The sequence below is a fragment of the Leopardus geoffroyi genome, chromosome D3, assembly GCF_018350155.1.
Source record: "Leopardus geoffroyi isolate Oge1 chromosome D3, O.geoffroyi_Oge1_pat1.0, whole genome shotgun sequence".
Taxonomy (NCBI): Eukaryota; Metazoa; Chordata; class Mammalia; order Carnivora; family Felidae; genus Leopardus; species Leopardus geoffroyi.
Window position 1 is genome coordinate 58,063,108 of NC_059339.1, and position 20,855 is coordinate 58,083,962.

General features: G+C 35.7%; 1 protein-coding gene across 12 annotated transcripts in view; it reads left to right on the plus strand.

Annotated features, from left to right (window-relative positions):
- KIAA1328 (KIAA1328 ortholog) overlaps window positions 1-20,855 on the plus strand; it is a 360,849-nt gene that overhangs the window by 224,084 nt on the left and 115,910 nt on the right. For 11 of the 12 annotated variants that reach the window (XM_045458624.1, XM_045458623.1, XM_045458622.1 and 8 more), the window contains one exon: window positions 3,219-3,323. The exons of the other annotated variant lie outside the window; for it this stretch is intronic. In XM_045458624.1, coding sequence (XP_045314580.1) covers window positions 3,219-3,323 — 105 coding nt within the window. The remainder of the gene's footprint in view (window positions 1-3,218; window positions 3,324-20,855) is intronic. 12 annotated transcript variants of the gene reach the window in all.

Below are 20,855 nucleotides of genomic sequence, written 5' to 3' on the forward strand. Positions count from 1 at the left end.
GTAGTAAATTCCCTTTGACAGTATTTTGTTGAGATTTCTTTTCATCTATATTAATTGGAATTATTGACCTATTTTTTTTTCTTGTGGTGTCCTTACCTGGCTTTGGTATCAGTATAATGCTGCCTTATACAATGAATTTGGGTATGTTCCTGCCTATTCAATCTTTTGGAAGAGTTTTAGAAAGATTTGTATTAATTCGTCTTAAAATGTTTGGTAGAATTCACCAGTGAAACTATCCAGTCCTGGATTTTTCTTTGTCATAAGATTTTTACTCACTGATTTAATCTAATCCTTAGTCATTTTGGGTCTGTTAAGATTTTCTGTTTCTTCATGATTCCGTTTTGGAAGGTTGTATATTTCTAGGAATTTATCATTTCTTCTGGATTATCCAATATTTTGGCATGTAACTGTTTATAGTAGCCTCTTATGATCCTTTGTGTTTCTGTGGTATCAGTTATAATGGCTTCTCTTTCATTTCTGCTTTTTTTGGGGAGTCCTCTCTTTCTTCTAACAAACAAAAGTTTGTTAATTTTGTTTATCCTTTCAAAAAACCAGCTTTTCGTTTCAGTAACCCTTTCTATTATTTTTCTAGTCTATTATTTTTGCTCTGGCCATTGTTATTTCCTCCCTTCAGCTAACTTTGGCCCTGGTTTGTTTTTCTTTTTATAGTTCCTTGAGGTGTAATTATAGGTTGTTTATTAGAGATCTTAATTTTTTTCTTTTTAAAACTTTTTTTTTAATTTTTTTTTCAACGTTTATTTATTTTTTGGGACAGAGAGAGACAGAGCATGAACGGGGGAGGGGCAGAGAGAGAGGGAGACACAGAATCCGAAACAGGCTCCAGGCTCTGAGCCATCATCCCAGAGCCTGATGCGGGGCTCGAACTCACAGACCGCGAGATCGTGATCTGGCTGAAGTCGAATGCTTAACCGACTGTGCCACCCAGGCGCCCCTTAAAACATTTTTTTAATGTTTATTTATTTTTGATATGTATAGATAGACTGTGAGTGGGGGAGGGGCAGAGAGAGAGAGGGAGACACAGAATCCCAAGCAGACTCCAGGCTCTGACTGTCAGCACAGAGCCTGATGCAGGGCTCAAATTCACGAGCCACGAGATCATGACCTGAGCCAAAGTCAGATGCTTAACCAACTGAGTCACCCAGGCACCCCGAGATCTTTCTTTTTCCTTAATATAGACATTTAAAACTATAAACTTACCTCTTAGAACTGTTTTTGCTGCATTTCATAAATTTTGGTATGTTTCTATTTTAATTTGTTTCAAGATATTTTTCAGTGTCCCTGTTGATTTCTTCTTTGACTCACTGGTTGTTCAGGAGTGTGTTGTTTAATTTCCACTTATTGTGAATTTTCCCATTTCCTCCTGTTACTGACTTCTAGTTTTATAACATTATGTTTGGAAAAGGTATGATTTCAGTCTTATTCAATTTGCTAAGAATTGTTTTGTGACCTAACATGATCTGTCCTGGAAAATGTTCTGTTTATACCTGAAAAGAATATGTGTTCTGCTGCTGTTTGATGGTATGTTCTGTATATGTCTATTAGGTCTATTTTATATAAAGCATAGTTCAAGTCCAGTGTTTCTTTAACATCTGGATGATCTATCCATTGTTGAAAGTAGGGTATTGAAGGTGTTATTGAATTATCTGTTTCTCCCTTCAGATATGTTAGTATTTGCTTAATAAATTTAGGTGTTGCTGTGTTAGATACACGTATATGTACAATTGCTAACATTCTCTTGATGCATCAACCTTTTTATTATTATATAGTGATTTTCTTTGTGTCTTTTTACAATTTTTGATTTGTCTATTTTGTCTGATAGAAGTATAGCTTCCCTGCTCTCTGCATTTACCTACCTATGTATGTGTCACTACCAAATATTATTATAAAATTCTAAGTTCCTAGAGGGTAATTAATCTACTTTTTTTTTTTTTGGTAAATATTTATTTATTTTTGAGACAGAGAGAGTGAGGGAGGGACACAGAGGGAGGGAGAGAGAGAGAATCCCAAGCAGGCTCCATGCTGTCAGCTCAGAGCCCCTGGCGGGGCTCAATCTCACAAACTGAGATCATAACCTGAGCTAAAACCCAGAGTTGGACACTTGGCCAACTGAGCCATCCAGGCGCCCCCTACATATTTTTCTTTGTTTATTACTGTGCATAATTAGTTGCAGTTATAAGAATGTCTTTGACAATGATGGAAATGATAATGCCGTTTTAATAATATTTTCCCCTCTTCCTGGTTTTATTTCATAGTTAAAGAATATACTTCGACAGATTTCATTTCTAAAAATGAGCCAGAGAATATTTCTAAAAAAACTTAGAAAATGGGTAGAAAAGGTCACATATGGGTAGAAAAAGTGCCAGTGGTTAATTGCCATCCAGACTCTGGTAGAACATGCTAATTTCTTTCTCTGCCTTCCCTCCTCAGCACATCGAGGATGGGGCTAGTTAGCATTGCTGGATAGAATTTCTTTCAGTTTCTATGATCTTAAGAAAACACATTGGTCAGTGAGACATAGCCCCAGCTCTTTGAATTGACAATATGAGAAATATTTGCCTTTTATGGATATATTGGGCATGGTCAGTGATACTTAGTGTTACTAGAATTCCCATTAAGACGCTGATAATCAAAATACACTTGCTTAGGAGTGAATAGAAAGAAACTTGAAATTTCTAATGAAGAAACTTAAAGTACTCCTAAAGCATCTATAGTGTTGAGGTTTTAAATGATATTTTGACCAACTCAGTGTTCTCCAACTCCTCTGTAAATAAAGAAAATTGAAATTCCTGTAAAACTGATTTGTGTTTATTTTATTTACATCCTGTGTGTATTTAGGAAGTGCCCATTTATTTTGACAGATCGAGGTTGTTGGGTTTTTTTAATGTTTTGTTTTATTTTTGAGAGAGAGAGAGAGACAGAGACAGAGACAGAGCATGAGCTGAGAAGGGGCAGAGAGAGAGGGAGACACAGAATCCCAAGCAGGCTCCAGGCTCTGAGCTGTCAGCAAAGAGCTCAAACTCATGACCTGAGCCACAGTCGGACTCTCAATCAACTGAGCCACCCTGGCGCTCTGACAGATAAAGTTTTAATTTGAAAACAAGTGTTTGAGGTCTAGCTGAAAGCATATGGTCCTGCAAGGGTTACCGTTCAGTTGCTTAGGTTCCAAGGATTAGAAAGCCTCTAATTTTTTTTTCCAGGTTAAGAAATCAAGCTGTATTTAAGTCAAGAGAACTCGCTGCAAAAGAGTTTACTAAACCCCGAGAACTCAATCTGGATATGAATGGGGATGACTCTGGACCAAGGTAAACCTGAGTTATGGGTGGGTGAAAGCAAGAACATGTAGGATACAGATATTAAGGCAAAGATATTAAGGATATGTTTGGTATGTTTTTACAGCTTTATATAGGTCCAGTTTTCTGATAATATAAATAAATACATTCTCACTATAAAATTTTTAACAATACAGAAAAGTGTAAAAAATAAAAATCATTCATGATCCTACCATTCAGAGATGATCCTTTGAGCCCTCTCCCTCTTTCTTTTATAATAGTATATTCTATTTTGAGTAATAGAGATTATACTTATGCTGAATTTGAATTTTTGCTTTTTCACTGTAACATATTTTCTGATGTCATAATTTATTTTATGTAAACTTGATATTAATTCATTCAACAAATATTTATTGTATGACAAGTATTGCTCAATATTCATCTATTAGCCTATTATTGGATAATATAAGGTTTTGCTATTATAAATTATGCCTTGAAGAGCATTGCTAGAATAAATTTTTTACTTTATCTCTACCCATGTCTTTGGTATGGATTCCTATAAACGGCACTACAAACTCAAAGTGCATATCAATACTTTTAAGATTCTTGATTCACATGGCCCAGTTGCTTTCCATAAAAGTTAAATCAGTTTTCACCATCAAAGCTATGTTTGAGAATTCTCTTTTCATGAAATTTGAAGAATTTTTGGCCATTATTTGTTCAAAAAAATTTTTTTTACCTTTTCTCTTTCTTCTTTCCTTCTGAATTTCATTTACAGGTATATTAGATCTTTACTGAAGTCCCTGACTCTGCTAATTTTTTAGAATCTTTTTTTTTCCTTTTTCTTCATTGTGGATAATTTCTATTGATCTGTTCTCAAGTTCATCAACTCTTCTGTTATTTCCAATCTGCTGTTAAGCCCATAGAATGATTTTTTTAAATTAGATACTGGATTTTTCAGTTTCAGAATTTCTATTTGTATCTTTGTTAAAATTTCTATTTCTCTACTGAAATTTCCCATTTTATTCATTACAATTCCTTTATTCTTTATTTTTCCTTTAAAATGCTTTTCTCTAACACCTGGTTTATCTTGGGGCTTCTCTCCATTGGTCAGCTTTAATCTTGAGTATTGGTCATGGTTTCCTTTGTACACTTAGCAGTTTTTTATTGTTTCCTGGTACTGGGAATGACTCTAGAATTCACTTTTAGTCCTCTAAACAATGTTAATTTTTTGTGTGTGTTAGCAAGCATTTAACTTGACTGAATTCACATTCCAAGCCCTATCTCCCATGCGAGTAACAGTGAAAATCACTGCCGAGCCCTTTGAACTTTAACTCGGATGGATGCTTGAGTCGGCCTCATTCATGTGTAGTTCAGCGGTCAGCCCAAACTGGCAGGGTTGTTACACAGAATTTGAGGCGCTCTCGCTCTCGCTCTCTCTCGCTCTCTCTCTCTCTCTCTCTGCCCTCTCCAGGGTTTTTTCCCTTTTCAAGTGCTTTGGTCAGCTCAGATTCTATTCTCTGGGTCTTTAAGACCGGCCTTCAGCTGAAAGCCATTAAAAAAGAAATTGAGAACCCTCCCAGTGCCACTGCATTCAAGTGCTGATCTTCTTCCAGTTTCTGCTTGTTTTCCGTGACTCTTCAGTGCTTCAGTTCTGTTTGTTTTCTCCCCAAGTTTGTATTGGGGAGAAATATGTAACTATGGGAGTAACTATGGGAGTTTGGGACCTATAGAACTCTTCAGCTGTTATTAGAAGCAGAACCGAAGAATTCTCATTTCAGACAATTTTGCCATCTTTTAATTGTGATAAAATACACATAATATAAAATTTACCATATAAACCATTTTTAAGTATATTTACATTGTTATGTAACCAGTCTCCAGAACTTTTTTATCTTGCAAAACTGAAACTCTATACCCATCAAACTACTGCACATTTCCTCTCCCTGCCAGCACCTGGCAACCACCTTTCTGCTGTTTCTGTAAGTTTGATTACTCTAGTTACCTCACATACGTGGAATCACATAGTATTGGCCTCTTTGTGACGTGCCATAATCTATTTTTTATTTAATTTTTATTGTTTTTGATAGCAAGCATACACATACTTTAAAAAGTCAACCAGTAGGGGGCGCCTGGGTGGCTCAGTCGGTTGGGTGTCCCACTTCCGCTTAGGTCATGATCTCACAGTCTTTGAGTTCGAGCCCCACGTCGGGCTCTGTGCAGACAGCTCAGAGCCTGGAGCCTGCTTCGGATTCTGTGTCTCCCTCTCTCTCTCTGCCCCTCCCCTGCTCATGCTCTGTCTCTGTCTCAAAAATAAATAAAAACATTTAAAAAAATTTTTAAAAAGTCAACCAGTTCAACAAGACTTCTGCAAAATAGCAACTGCCTGTACATTGGAGCAGTGGTACTCCCAACTTTCACTCCTTAGAAGAAGTTTTGACTGTTTTAGATGTTTCTTCTTATAACTGTTTCTTCTAGCATTATATCCTTATTTCTGAATAACAGACTTATGTGGGCCTTGGTTATTGACTGTCTGCTATGAAAGATGATGATTTAGCTCTCATAGTTAACCATCTATTTGCTGTCTCTCTCTTTTTTCACCATTCCCTCCATTTCTTCTCTCCACTCTTCTCCCTTTTCCCCTTCTGCCTCTAATGTACATACCCACACATATGCTTTTTCCTTCTGTCCTCTCAGTATAGCTATATCACAATATATTTACAATCAGACTGTATATATTTTATACACAGCAGGGTCATGTACTATATGATTACAATATTTAATTTTTATATAATTGTTTTCTCTAAAGCTTAGAAATGCCTTATTTAATTTTCTTTGTAATAATTCATTTGTTAGTTCACTCAGATATTTATAGTTTCCCATCAGGTGTTAGATACATCCTAAACTTTGGGGGATACAGCAGTGCACAAAACACAAAAATTTCTGACCTTGTGTAACTTAGATTCTCATGTCTTGTCATTCCCAAACCTAACCAGAAACTTTAATTCTCTGAATATGTTTAGACACATTAATTATTCTGTCATATTTTCATTGCATTCTTTTGTTGCTCTATTCCCTTCTTTCTGCTTTCTTCCTTTCTTCCTTTTTTTTTTTTTTTTTTTTTTACGATATCCCTCCTGGGGTCCTCTGTAATCCTGCTTATATATTTACTTACTTGCTTATGGTAGAAGAAAATATATAAAGTGCTGATAAGCCAAAAGAAGAAATTAACACATACCCATAATCTTATCATCTAAAGACAATCGTAGTATATAACTTCTGGATCTCATTTCTTTATGAGTGAGTAAGTGATGTGTTGATATTATACATTTTGTTTCATATTCTACTTTTTTTAAATTGAAGCATAATTAATATACAGTATTATATTCATTTTAGGTGTACAATATAATGATTCAACAATTTCATACATCACTCAGGGCTCATCAAATCAGAATACTCTTAATCCCCTTTATTTCACATATCCCCCACCCATCTCCCCTCTGGTAACCATTAATTTGTTCTGTATATTTAAGAGCCTGGTTTTTTGGTTTGTTTGTCTCTTTTTTCCTTTGTTCATTTGGTTTATTTCTTTTTTTTTAATGTTTATTTATTTTTGAGAGAGAGAGACAGAGCACAAGTGGGGGAGGGACAGAAAGAGACACAGAATCAGAAGCAGGCTCTAGGCTCTGAGCTGTTAGCACAGAGCCTGATGCGAGGCTCGAACCCACGGACTGCCAGATCATGACGTGAGCCAAAGTTGGATGCTTAACCGACTGAGCCACCCAGGTGCCCCACCCCGGTTGGTTTATTTCTTAAATTTCACATGTGAGTGACATTATGTGGTATTTGTCTAGGTCCATTTGTGTTGTTCCAAATGGCAAGATCTCATTCTTATTCATGGCTGAGTAATATTCCATTGTGTATATATACTACATTATATATATATATATATATATATATATATATATATATATATATACACACACACACACACACACACATACATACATACATACATATATACATACTACATCTTTTTAAAAATTTTAATTCCCATATAGTTAACATGCAGTGTTATATTAGTTTCAGGTATACAATACAGTGATTCAACAATCCTATACAATATTCAGTGCTTGTCAAGATAAGTGTACTCTTAATGCTTTTCACCTATTTTACCCATCCTCCCACCCACTTCCCTTCTGGTAACCCTCTGTTTCTTCTCTATACTTAAGGGTCTCTTTGGGGGTTTCTTTCTTTATTTTTCCTTTTCATTTGTTTTGTTTCTTAAATTCCACATATTAAGGAAATCATAAGGTATTTCTCTTTCTCTGCCTGACTTATTTCACTTAGCATGATACTCTCTAGATCCATCCATGTTGCTGCAGATGGCAAGATTTCATTCTTTTCTATGGCTGAGTAATATTCCACTGTATATATATGTACCAAATCTTCTTTTCTATTCATCTATAGATGGACATTTGGGTTGCTTCTGTATCTTGGCTATTGTAAAAAATGCTGCAGTAAATAATGCTGTCTTTTTGAGCAGGTGTTTTTGTTTTCTTTGGGTAAATGCCCAGTAGTGGAATTACTAGATCATATGGTAATTCTATTTTTAATATCTTGAAATATTAAATACTATTTTCTACAGTGGCTGCACCAATTTGCATTCCCACCAATGGTGCATGAGGGTTCCTTTTTCTCCATTTAGCCAATACTTGTTATTTCTTGTGTTTTTGATACTAGCCATTATGATAGGTGTAAGGTGATATCTCCTTGTGGTTTTGATTTCCATTTCACTGATGGTTAGTGTTGTTGAACATCGTTTATGTGTCTGTTGGCCATCTGTATGTCTTCTTTGGAAAAATGTGTATTCAGGTTCTCTAGTCCAAATTTTAATCAGATTATCTGGTTTTTTGGTGTTGAGTTCTGTAAGTTCTTTATATATTTTAGGTAGTGATCCTTTTAATAAAATGATTATATAGTTTTTATTCTCTCTCTTATTAATGTGATGTGTCATATTGATTGATTTGTGAATATTGAACCACGCTTGCATCTCTGGAATAAATCATACTTGATAGTGGTGAATGATTTTTTTTTAATGTAGTGTTGTATTCAGTTTACTAATATTTTGTTGAGGATTTTTGCATCTAAGTTTATCAGAGATATTGGCCTGTATTTTTTTGGTTTTGGTTTTGGTATTTGGTATTCAGGGGTCACTGGGTTGGTTTCTTGTAGTATCTTTATCTGGTTTTGGTATCGGGATAATGCTGGCCTCATAGAATGCATTTGGAAGTTTTCCTTCCTCTTCTGTTGTTTGGAATAGTTCGAGAAGAATAGGTGTTAACTCTTTAAATGTTTGGTAGAATTCACCTGTGAAGCCATCTGGTCCTGGAGTTTGTTTTTTGGAAGTTTTTTGTTTACTGATTCAATTTCGTTGCTAGTATTCAGTCTCTCCAATTTTTCTGTTTCTTTCTGATTCAGTTTTGAAAGGTTATATGTTTCAAGGAATTTATCTATTTCTTTTAAATTGTCCAACTTGTTGGCATATAATTTTTCATAATATTCTCTTATAATCCTTCATATTTTTTGTGGTGTTGCTTGTTACTTCTCTTTCATTTCTGATTTTATTTATTTGAGTCTTCCTTCTTTTTCTTGATGATTCTGACTAAAGGTTTATCAATTTTGTTTAACTTTTCAAAGAACCAGTTCCTGGTTTCACTCATCTGTTCTATTGTTTCTTTAGCCTCTATTTCAATTATTTATGTTCTAGCTTTATAGTTTCCTTCCTCCTACTGGCTTTGTGTTTTGTTTGTTCTTATTTTTCTAGCTCCAAAGGTGTAAGATTAGGTTGTTTATGTGAGATTTTTCTTGTTTCTTCAGGTTGGCCATAATTGCTACAAAATTCCCTCTTAGAACAGCTTTAGCTACATCCCAAAGCTTTTGGACTATTGTGGTTTCATTTTCGTTTGTCTCCATGTATTTTTTGATTTCCTATTTGATTTCCTGGTTGACCCATTCATTGTTTAGTAGCATGTTATTTTTCCTCCATGTGTTTGTTTGTCTTGTGTTCTTTCCCAGTTTTTTCTTGTGACTGATTTTTAACTTCATACTGTTATGGTCAGAAAAGATGCAAGATATGATTTCAATTTTTTTAATTTATTGAGACTTGTTTTTTGGTGTAACATTATCTATTCTGGAAAATGTTCCATGTGTACTTGAAAAGAATGTGAATTCTGCTGTTTTGGGATGGAATGTTCTGAATACATCTGTTATGTCCATCTGGTCCAATGTGTCATATTCCAGTTTATTTTTAGTTATCCTTTGCTAAATTTCAAAAGAAAAACATTTTTTCTCATAAAAAGTAAAACATCCAAAGAAACATCAGAAAAAATTAGTCATCTTTTATTCCTTATTCTGTTCCCTATCCTATCCTGGTTGAATTAGTGCTAACACACTGATGTGTATCCTTCTATATCTTTCTTTATGCCTATCTATATCTATATCATATATATATAACATCAATAAACATTTGAGATAAAACTGAACACATTGCTTGTTAATTACCCCCCAAACACACTTAACAGTACTTAATGGTTATCTATCAGATTTTTAGATATAGAACTGTAGAAAGCAGAATAATTGCTCTCCAAAGATGTCTGTGTTCTAATCCCTGGAAACTCTCAGTATGATACCTTACATGGCAAAAGGACTTTGCAGATATGCTCAAGGGAACAGACTTTGAGATGGGGGGATTATCCTGGATTATGTGGTTGGGCCCAGTCTAATCACAAATCCTAAAAAGTGGAGAATATTTTCTTTCTGGGTCAGAGAGATGGGATGGAAGGAGAAGAGATTCCAAGCATAAGAGTAACTTAACTTGTCATTGCTAGCTTTGAAGATGGAGGAAGAAGGTCACAAGCCAAGAAATGTAAGTAGCTTCTAGAAACTTAGGACAGTCCTCAGCTGACAGCCAGCAAAGTAATGGGGGCCTCCAATTGCCAGGAAACTAATTCTGCCAACAACACAAATGAGCAACGGAACATTCTCCCCTAGAGCCTCCAAAAAGGAACATAGCCCGGCCTCTAGCTTAGTGTTCGCCCAGTGAGACCTGTGTCAGACTCCTGACCTACAGAACTACAGAGTAACACATCTATGTTGTTGAAGCCACTAAATTTGTGATAATTCATTATAGCAGCAATAGAAAACTAATACAAACTTTTTTATAAAGGCATAATAGTCTGTGGTTTCTGTATGTACTATAACTTATCTAGCACTTTTATTGTTGGACATTCAAGTTGTTTCAAGTTCTTTACTACTATGCATAAGGTTACAGCAGGCATGACTGTACTTATATTCTTCTGTTTTAGTACTTGTATATTTTAAGAATAAATTCCCCAAAATAAATAAGTCAAAGGCCATTTTTACATAAAGATATTTTGGTATAATTTATAGTTACAAATTATAATAGTCCCTGCCAATTTTATTTTCTAAAGGATTGTAGCAATTCATACTCCTGCTTGTAATTTATGAAAGTTTTCATCGCTGCTGTTCAGGTAAGGGTAGTGAATGCTTTACAAACTAGTGCTGCAGTCTAAGAGATGGATGTACTTTTAAAGTTTAGGTGCACTGGGCATGCATGTCCCACATTCCAATGATGACAAAAATAAGGTAAGACGATACACTACTTCCAAAAAATATTTCCTGATAATGTCTTTTATAATACCATAGACCTTTTAAAATGTTAATCTACATTGTAAGAGTTTGAATAAACTCTGACAACTGCCTGCAAAGTCTGACTGTCTTTGGAAAGCCAAGAATTCTTACTCAACAGTGTTTAAATTATTTAATCTAATGCGAGATTCAAGGAAGTAAAGGTGAGGAGTTCATCTGTCTCCTTGATTCAGTTGACTATGAAAATGATATTATCTCCACTAACCCCAGAAGAAGGTAGAGATGGGGCGAGGGAAAATACATACAGCTTGAGCAGCCTTCGAAGAATTGTTTAAACCAAAATGTCTGTTGATTTCACAAAATATAATCAAGAATTGTTGTGGGAAATGACCTTCTTTCTACCTTGCAGGCTCTTTGATTTTTGCTGGTAGAACTCCCTAGGTAAAATTTAATTTTAAGCTAAATTTTATTTGGAAATTTAGATTATCTTAGTATTAAAAATGTGCATTTAAAATATTAAACTTACTCAAGTGAGGCATTAAGAATTTGAAACTAAAATAAATGAGATAATGAGGAAGTGAAAAACATCTTTTTTATAATTAACAACTCATTTTGAGTTAATTATATACAATTACCAAAATCTAATTGCAATTTATTTTCTATTATCTGTGGGAAGAATCACAGGCAAGGGAGCTTACATTGCTGCCTCCTGCATAAATGCTATAGAATGAAAATAAATAATACGTGAAACCTTAATGACAAATAAGAGCAAATAGTAGGGCACAAGCTGAGCCAAACCATTGGAAGATAATTATCACATGAAAGATGGTAACGACTTAAAAAGTCACAAGAACTCTGATTGCTTATAGGTTCTCTGGTCTGTTTTTTAGTTAATTTGATGTCTGTTGGCTATGCAAAGATGACCCTTATGAAGTAACATTAGTTCTGTAATTATGCAGATTTCTAAAAATCTGACCATTTTTGTATTTTTACATAATACTGAGCAATAATTTTTTATTGAACATCTATTATTATTTAAAAAAAAACTGGCTTGCGAAGTACTACAGGAAATATACAGAATCCCCTACCAGCGGGTACTTTAATAGTAGAGTAAGGCAAATATACCAATATTTATCATCTATTAGATAATATAAGGGCTACACAAGAAATAGAAAGAAATTAAGAAAAGGTTTTGGAAGTGGTAATATTTGAAATAAGTTATAAAACATAAGGTAGAATTTTAATTGGCTAGGGGTATCTATGGATGTGTGTGTGTGTCTCAGGTGGGTGAAGACTTGGAGAGAGTCTGAGTGAAGGAAGAAAAGCACACAGTATGTGAGGGCACCGTAGCAAGTATGCTTTAGTTTTACCAGAAGAGTAAGGGAAAGTGAAACTAAAGATTAAATTTGTAAGTTAGGTTAGACTATGAAAAGGTTTAAATGTCAAGCCAAAGGTTTTGGACCTGTGTGATTCGAACAATAAACAAGTCAGGAAAAAGAACTGAGTTGTGATAAAGATGATTAATTTGCTTTTAAAGACCATCGGAGTGAGGGTCCAGAATACCAGGTTTTAGTCTTTCCAGTAATTAACCATGTGACTTTACAGATAATGCTGTGCTCCTCCGTCTCCTTGCCTATGAATGGGAGAGTTCAACTGGATTTTTACTGGGTTTCTTCCATCTCTAACATTCTTTTCTCTAATTATTAAACAGGTTGGATTTCTAGGCTAAGCCTACCTAGTGTGTAAGTAGAAATTTGAATCTAATCCTCCTAAGAGAAATTGAAGTTAGAGGTTTAGACTTAGGAGTCATCTAGATTGGTGTTGGCCCTGTAGGAATGGGTATTAATTTCTGAGAAAAAGTTCAAAGAAATGTAAACAGAACCTTAGAAAATGTGTAGATGGGAACCTGAGAAAAACCAAGAGTGGCAATGTGAAAAGTTTTCAAAAAGCGGGCTGGAGCTGTTCATGGAAATAAAAGAGGAAAAGCAGAAATGTTACCTTGGAAAGAAATTTGGTTGAGAGAGTATAATTTTGAGGAGAGGAATGACCTAAAATTTTTATAATCCTGGGAAGTGGCTAGTGAAAGAAAAGATTGCAAGAAATGAATAATTGATGGAGCACAGTCATGAATAAGATAGGGAGATCAATTTCTATCGCTGGTCAACTTCTCCCTTATTTGTTACAGACTTCTCTTTCTCTGCTTGTACCTGCACCCACCCCTTGTTTCTTTTTTCTACACATTCTTTCTATGTGACCTTATCTAAGCTCTTGGCTTTAAATATCCTCTGTATGCTGCTGACTCCCAAATTTGTTTCTACAGGCCTGACCTTCCTCCCCACCCGCAACCGTTAAACCCTGTCCACTAAACTGTCTGATAGACATCTCCCAGATAACAAAGCTAAAACAGAAATATTATTTCCCTTTTCCAATCCCCCAAGTCCACATTCACCCTATCCTAGACTCTGTTTCAGTAAATGCTAGCTACTCAAGTCAAAAAGTGTCCTTCACTTCTCTCCTTCCTTCTTTCTCCCCTCCCAAGCAATCTGTAAGCATATTCTTTTATTTCTATTCTACCTCCAAAATGTATGTACTCCTCCCACCATAGTACAAACCTTGGCTTCTGTAAAGAGTTCTGTTCTTACCCTCATACAATTTCTTTTCCATAGCAGATGGAAAGATCATTCAAAAATAGCAGTCTACTGCTCCCTGGCCTAAAATTCTTCAAAGACTCCTTGATGCATATAGAATAAAATCTCAACTCCTTGGCTACCTTAGAACGTTCTACATGATCTGGCTTCTGCTTAGCTCATTTCATACCACTCTCCTTCTTAAACATTTAGTGACCCTTACTTAAAATTTAAACTTCTTACCATGGCCTTTATGCTTTTCTATCTTGAGTTTGCACTTTCTTCCTTAAATCCTATGTTCCAACTGCATTGGTTTGGTCTTCTTTCAGTTTCTAGTACATGCTGCATCATACCTATAGCTGTTTTTAGCACTCTTAATTGTGTTCTTCCTTGTGTTAACTTTTTTAAATGAGAGCTTAAATTTTGTCTCCTGAGAGGGTACTTTCCTGGTCACCTTATGTGAAGCATGTGTCTGTCATTATTCCCTGTTCCAGAATTCCAAAGTCTCATTTACCACCACCCAACTTTAAGCTTCATGAGGGCAAGGATCACAACTGTCTTGTTATATATGATATATTATAACACATCTTCTATATGTTATGAATATTGTGTATTCAGCCTATAGTATGTGGTCATAAAATATTGGTGCAATGAATTTTTTAAAATCTCAGTCTTCTCAGTAAAGTATGAAGTGAGTTCATCTACAAAAGGTGGCAGTGAAGACAGTGTCTGGGAAGAGGAAAGAGATTCTTGGAATAATCTCAGGGGAAGGTTTAATAAGAAGTCATCAAAAGGTGATGAATGAGAAGTACTGTATCCATAATAGAAAAAAATAACTCAAAATGATCAGGTAACTACCCTAAGATGCAACTCTCAGAAGAGTAAACACAGGCAGCCAATACATGTATCAAATCTTCTCACAACTAATCTCGGGAAAGTAAAAATTAAAAGCAACAAAAAGGTACCACTTTTTAAATTAATAAACAGGCAGAATTCAAAGACTTAATAATATCAAGAGTTAACAAGAGTGCAGAAACAGATATTTTAATGCACTCCTGTTAGGGATGCGGATTGCTAGAACCATGTTAGTGGTCAATTTGGTGATATCATTTTACAATCATTTTTAATTATCGATGATAATTGACACAGCAACTCCCCTTCTAATTACCTACCCCTACCTTCTAACTTCATTTCTTTCCTCTTTTAAACTCACAACCTTTTGGCCTAAAGAATTGTTCATGTAAAAAGAGAACATTTCTCCAGTGTCTAGGTCAAAGTTCTTTAACAACCTGACTGATGCACATGGGTGGGGATCTCTGCTGTCTATCATAGATACCCTAGAAGTCATCAGTAAAATTGTAAGATTGGGCTCAGAGACATCCCATTATAAAGCATAACTAAAGTAAAATGAAAAAAAAAAAAGTTTGCTATTAATTGAATGTCACACAGCTTCAATAATAGAGGAAATTTCAGGGATTGGACAGTGATCTTCCTATCATCTCTCAAATCCTTTTGAGCCATAACTAAAAAAACAAAACAAAACAAAACACAAAAAACAACTGTTTCCTTTTAGAACTTTCTTCTAGATCACATTTCAGTCTTTTAATCATTTACCTTTTTGAAAAATAGGAAAATCATCACTTAAACATAGAATTACCATATGACCCAGCAATTCTACTCCTAGGCAACTTTCATCTACACCAAGACTTCTGCGTGAAAATTCAGAGCAATATTATTCATACCAGCCAAAAAGTAGAAACAACCCAAATGTCTGGCAACTGATGAATGGATAAGCAAAACACCATATATCCATACAATGGGATATTTGGCAATAAGAAGTACTAACGCATGCTGTAATATGGATGAACCTTTAAAAAAAAAAGCTAACCGAAAGAAGGTCTCACGGAAGACCGTGAATTATATCCTCCATTTGTATGACATGTTCAGAAATGGCAAATCTATAGATACAAGCTGTGAATGAGTCATAGTCTAGTGCAGGGAGAGGGGAATGAGGGGCAACTGCAAATGAGCATGAGGTTCCTTTTGGGGGTGTTAGAATTATTCTAAAATTAGATTGTGGCGATGTTTGCACAAGTCTCAACTCACTAAGAATTACCATAAATGGGTGAATTCATGGTATATAAATTTATCTCACTATAATTTTTAATTTTTCCCTCTATTTTTGGTACTGTTCAGTATTCAAAATAAATTAAATACAGCTAAGAACAAAAGAAATGTTACAAAGTGTCACATGCTCTTAGACCATATCAGCCTTCTTCTCTTCCTCCTCAAGGTTTTTTTGCCTACATACACCTTCCTCTAGTTGCTAATTGCTTTTTTAAACTTAATTCTCCAACATAACATCCTATTATATCTTCATAACAGATGCAATACTGAGACAAGTAATAGTAAATATTCAGATCCTTTTTATGAGAACTGTGTCCTGGTGAATGATAATTTGATTTTTTTTAATGTTTTTATTTATTTCTGAGACAGAGAGAGACAAAGCATGAGCAGGGGAGGGGCAGGGAGAGAGGGAAATACAGAATCCGAAGTAGGCTCCAGGCTCTGAGCTGTCAGCACAGAGCCTGATGCAGGACTCGAACTCACAGACCATGAGATCATGACCTGAGCTGAAGTCTGACGTTTAATCGACTGAGCCACCCAGGCGCCCTGATAATTTGATTTTTAAAAGTCATATATAACCAACAATTTTGAAAAGATAAATTGGTGATAAATATAATTTATGGAATCAAGTTTTCTTCATTTTAAGCAATAAAGAAGGGAGCATTTCACTAGTCTGGTGCCTAGTCTGTCCATGCCTGAACTTGACCTTGTTTAGTCTTTAAGAGCAAAGCTTCATTCTTACATTCCATAGTAGGGTACATCCTTTCTCTACCCTTGCTACAAACACTGGTTTTTAAATAACTAATAGACTGAAACATAAGGCTACTTAAGGTTCTCCCAAGCTGTCGTCTATGCATGCTTTGTTACTTTGCATATTGATGGCATTCAAATAGGAAAAGACAAACCTACTGTCCCCTTGTATGTGGTGTAGCATGTCCTTCGAATTAGCTTCTTTGTGGGTAATATCTACATGTTCTTGACTCTAAATAATTTTTTAATTATATTTGTCATCTTAATATGTAGTGAGTTTGTGGGATAAATATTTTCTAAAATGGTATTTCATAGATTCTCAGGATGTTAAATTAGTTGACTGCATATCATTTTCCTAGGGTCTGATTTATAGGCATATGGGGTAGGGGGTAGCGAGAATCATCTACAGAAATTAGAGTAATTTCCTGAAGAATATTGCTGCTACCACTGGTTAAATACAAGGAGCTGGATAATAAATTGTATAATCATTTGCATTTTATATCCTGCACACAAATGGATAAAGTTGTGGTGGTTTTTACCCTTCACTTGAACAAATGTACACAAATCTTTGTAAAAGTAATTTTCTACCCAGACAACATTAGTAGGATTGGGGAATTGGAAGTTTCATTGCTACTCGAGTCAGCTTGCTTTGATAACCTCATTCCAAGATTTATTTGTAATAAGAGCAGTTTGATTTCTGTTAATACAGTGACTGCCTATCCTTTTCCAATCTGAAATATATGGGTTCTTGTCCCAACATGGAACAAGGGTGACATCTTGCATATTGAACATCTTGCATTGTTTCCTGAGAGATAGAGAAAAACAATAGTCTTGGAAGTTTAGCTGGTTAAAAAGTATCAGGGATGCCTAGGTGGCTCAGTTAGTGAAGTGTCCAACTCTTGGTTTCAGCTCAGGTCATGATATCACAAACTGTGAGTTCCATATCAGGCTCTGTGCTGACAGCATGGAACCTGCTTGGGATTCCCTCTCTCTGCTCCTCCTTCTCTGCCTCTAAATAAATAAATAAATAAATAAATAAATAAATAAATAAATAAACTTTTAAAAAGTATCATTTATTTGTTAGCATCATTTTTACAAGCCCCAATAAATACAGATTAGTCTGAAGCCTAAAACTGCAATTTTAGTTGTCCTATCAAATCTTTGGTAGTATCCAAAGGACTGTTTCTGGACCTAATTGATAAGTCTAAGTCTTGATTCTTTTTTTCTTTCTACAAGTATGTAAGATTTTTCTTTGGAAGGAATCTGCAAACATTGCTGTGTTTCATTTATACAACTGAAGTAGTTGCACATAAGATATTTTGTAGTGGCAAGAGGGAGTAAGAACTAAGACAAAATGGATGGAAGCCAGAAACATTTACCAAAAATATCACATTGGCATATAAGACTTTTATATAACTGTAAAAGGTAGAGGCAGCAAGGTTATGATTAGTAATTATTAAGTCAATTTTTTTTTATTCTTGTATTCAGAAGCCCTAAGAGTTCTCTCTAAAAGGATATACAGTTTTTCATTGCCTTGCCGTAAACGGTTCTTATTTTTAATTAGCAATAGCTTTGGCTGGCTTTTCTAACTGCCTGGATATAGTTAAAAAATTGATTTTTGGATTCAAGACAATTGAATACACAAAGGACGATCCCATACAAACACAAAGGTTTAAAAACAAGTGCATTCTTTTATTTGTAGAAGTATGTATGCAGGGACTTCCTGGGTAGATGGAGTAACTGGAGGTTTGTTTGAAGATCAGATGAAAAGAAACAATGACTGTGTTTCTGAGCATACATTTTGATCATAAAGTGTCTGAGGATATGGTTGTGATCTTGATTAGCCCATGGTTTGTTGTGGGTGGACGCCTGTCTCAGAAGGACTGGCTATTACATATGAAACAGTGCTAATTTTTGATAATCCTACAGAGAAAATTTCATATTGAACTCAACTCATTTGTTTTTCACATTGCTCCTGTGGTGAAGAGGGTTGATTTCTGTGTTGCTTTTGCTATTTGGCATTTTCTCCTTTGGTAAACAGTGTGTGCAAGCTTTAATCCTTTAACCTTGAATCTGAGCCCTGGGCTATTTGATGGAAAGAGAATCTTTCTTTGTTATATCATGTGACATGGTGAAGGACTTTATTAGTCAGGGTCAACCAGAGAACAGAACCAGTAGGAGATATATTGGAGATATATATTACGAGATATATTGGAAGGAATTAGCTTAACACTAAGCAAGTCTGAAGTCCATAAGGCAGGCTGTCAGGAAGATCAGGCTAGAACTCTCAGGTACAGGCCGAAGCTGCTGTCCACAGGAGGGATTTCTTCTTTTTCAGGAAAACCTCAGCTCTGCCTTTATGACCTTTAAAAAAATTGAATCAGGCCCACCCAAATTCTCTAAGATATTATGGATTTTAATCACATCTGCAAAATACCTTCATAGCAATCCCTACATTAGCGTTTGACTAGTTTTCTGGGTAACGTAGCCTAGCCAAGTTGACACATCAAAAGGACCACCACCACAACCCACGTAGTGTCCACTTAGTACCTATACACATCTCCTTCAACTATACTTAATATCCAAATAAAGATAATTAGAAAGGCATACTTCTTTTTTTTTTTTTTATTTTTATTTTTATTTTTTTTTAATTTTTTTTTTTTTTCAATGTTTATTTATTTTTGGGACAGAGAGAGACAGAGCATGAACGGGGGAGGGGCAGAGAGAGAGGGAGACACAGAATCAGAAACAGGCTCCAGGCTCTGGGCCATCAGCCCAGAGCTCGACGCGGGGCTCGAACTCACGGACCGCGAGATCGTGACCTGGCTGAAGTCGGACGCTTAACCGACTGCGCCACCCAGGCGCCCCAAGAAAGGCATACTTCTACCTAACATGATACAATTATCACACATACAGCTTGAAAACATGCTAACCCCTCCCCTAGAGGAGGATGTGAAGTCTTTGGGTAATGGTCATCGTTCTTGATATCCTGTAATTTTAGTGCTGTGATGTAAAGTTAATTCTTATTTTTTCAATATTTTTTAAAAGTCTATTTAGCGAGAGAGTGTGTGCATTCATGAGCAGGGGGAGGGGCAGAGAGAGAGGAGAGAGAGAATCCCAAGTAGGAATTCTCACAGGGGACTCGATGTGGGGCTCAATCTCGTGAACCATGACATCATGACCTGAGCCAAATCAGGAATGGGATGCTTACCCAACTAAGCCACCCAGGTACCCCAAAGGTAAATATTATTAATGCATCTTATGTTAGATGATAAAGGGATTAGAGGAAAGAAAAAAAATTAATATACGTGTACAAACATAACAAAGTAAGGGAGAAATACTCATAAATATTAGTCTTCATCTCTGCAACTGGCCACATGGCTGTAGCTGGTATTTATAACTATTTTTTTCTGTTACCCATTCCGTATTCCCTTTGCTATCAGGAAACACTTAAGCAGGTCATGGTTCTTTGTCCAGTAAGATGACCCATGCCTTCATTCACGAGGGGGCAGGGCCATTACCATCATGTCTGAATTGGATTGTTGTAGCTTCCCATTGACTTTAATTATAGGACATAGTAACTAAGAGACACCTTAAGGGATTTCTTATATTGCTGACATACTCTTCCTTATCTCCATATGTAGTAGCAACCAACTTTCCTCTCAGATGGATCACCCCACCCTGTATAGTAACCCTCTTCTTTGGTTGTTAATTTAGAACCACGAAGAGCCCAAAGTGGCCACATGGCATATCAACTTTCAGTTCAGTGGAATCCATGTTACATCTCCTCGTAGAAGTATTCCTCCTTTGGAACTAAGACCTCTAGAGCAAGAGATCCTAAGATCATGGGAAACAGAAGCAAAAATTTTGCTAATAAATCACTCAGGGTAATATGAGTAGAGCCATTCCCATTTCCAACCTTTATTTTTTGGACTTAGGAATCCTAGCTATGGGAGAAATAGCACCACATATTGGGCACTGATTTAGAGCACCCTGGCAGACATTTCCCCAGGCCTGCAAGGTATTCCTTCCTAGCTGGCACTATTGCTGAGACTTTAGGCTGTTTTGCTGTACTACCAAGATAGCTGCTTCAGGATGATTGGGGATATGGTAACACCAATGACTTCCATTAGCATAGGCCCATTGCCATATTTCATTTGCTATCAAGTAAGTTCCTTGATCAGAGGTGATGCTGTGTAAAATACCATCATGGTTGGTAAGGCTTTTATAGGTCCATGGATAGTAATTTTGGTAGAAGCATTGTGTGCACATAAAGAAAACCCATATCCAGAGTAAATGTTCATTCTAGGAACATGTATCTGCAGCTCCATGACAGCTACGAATACCAGATACCTATAGTCTGTCAAGTGAAAAAAAGAATATATGGCTA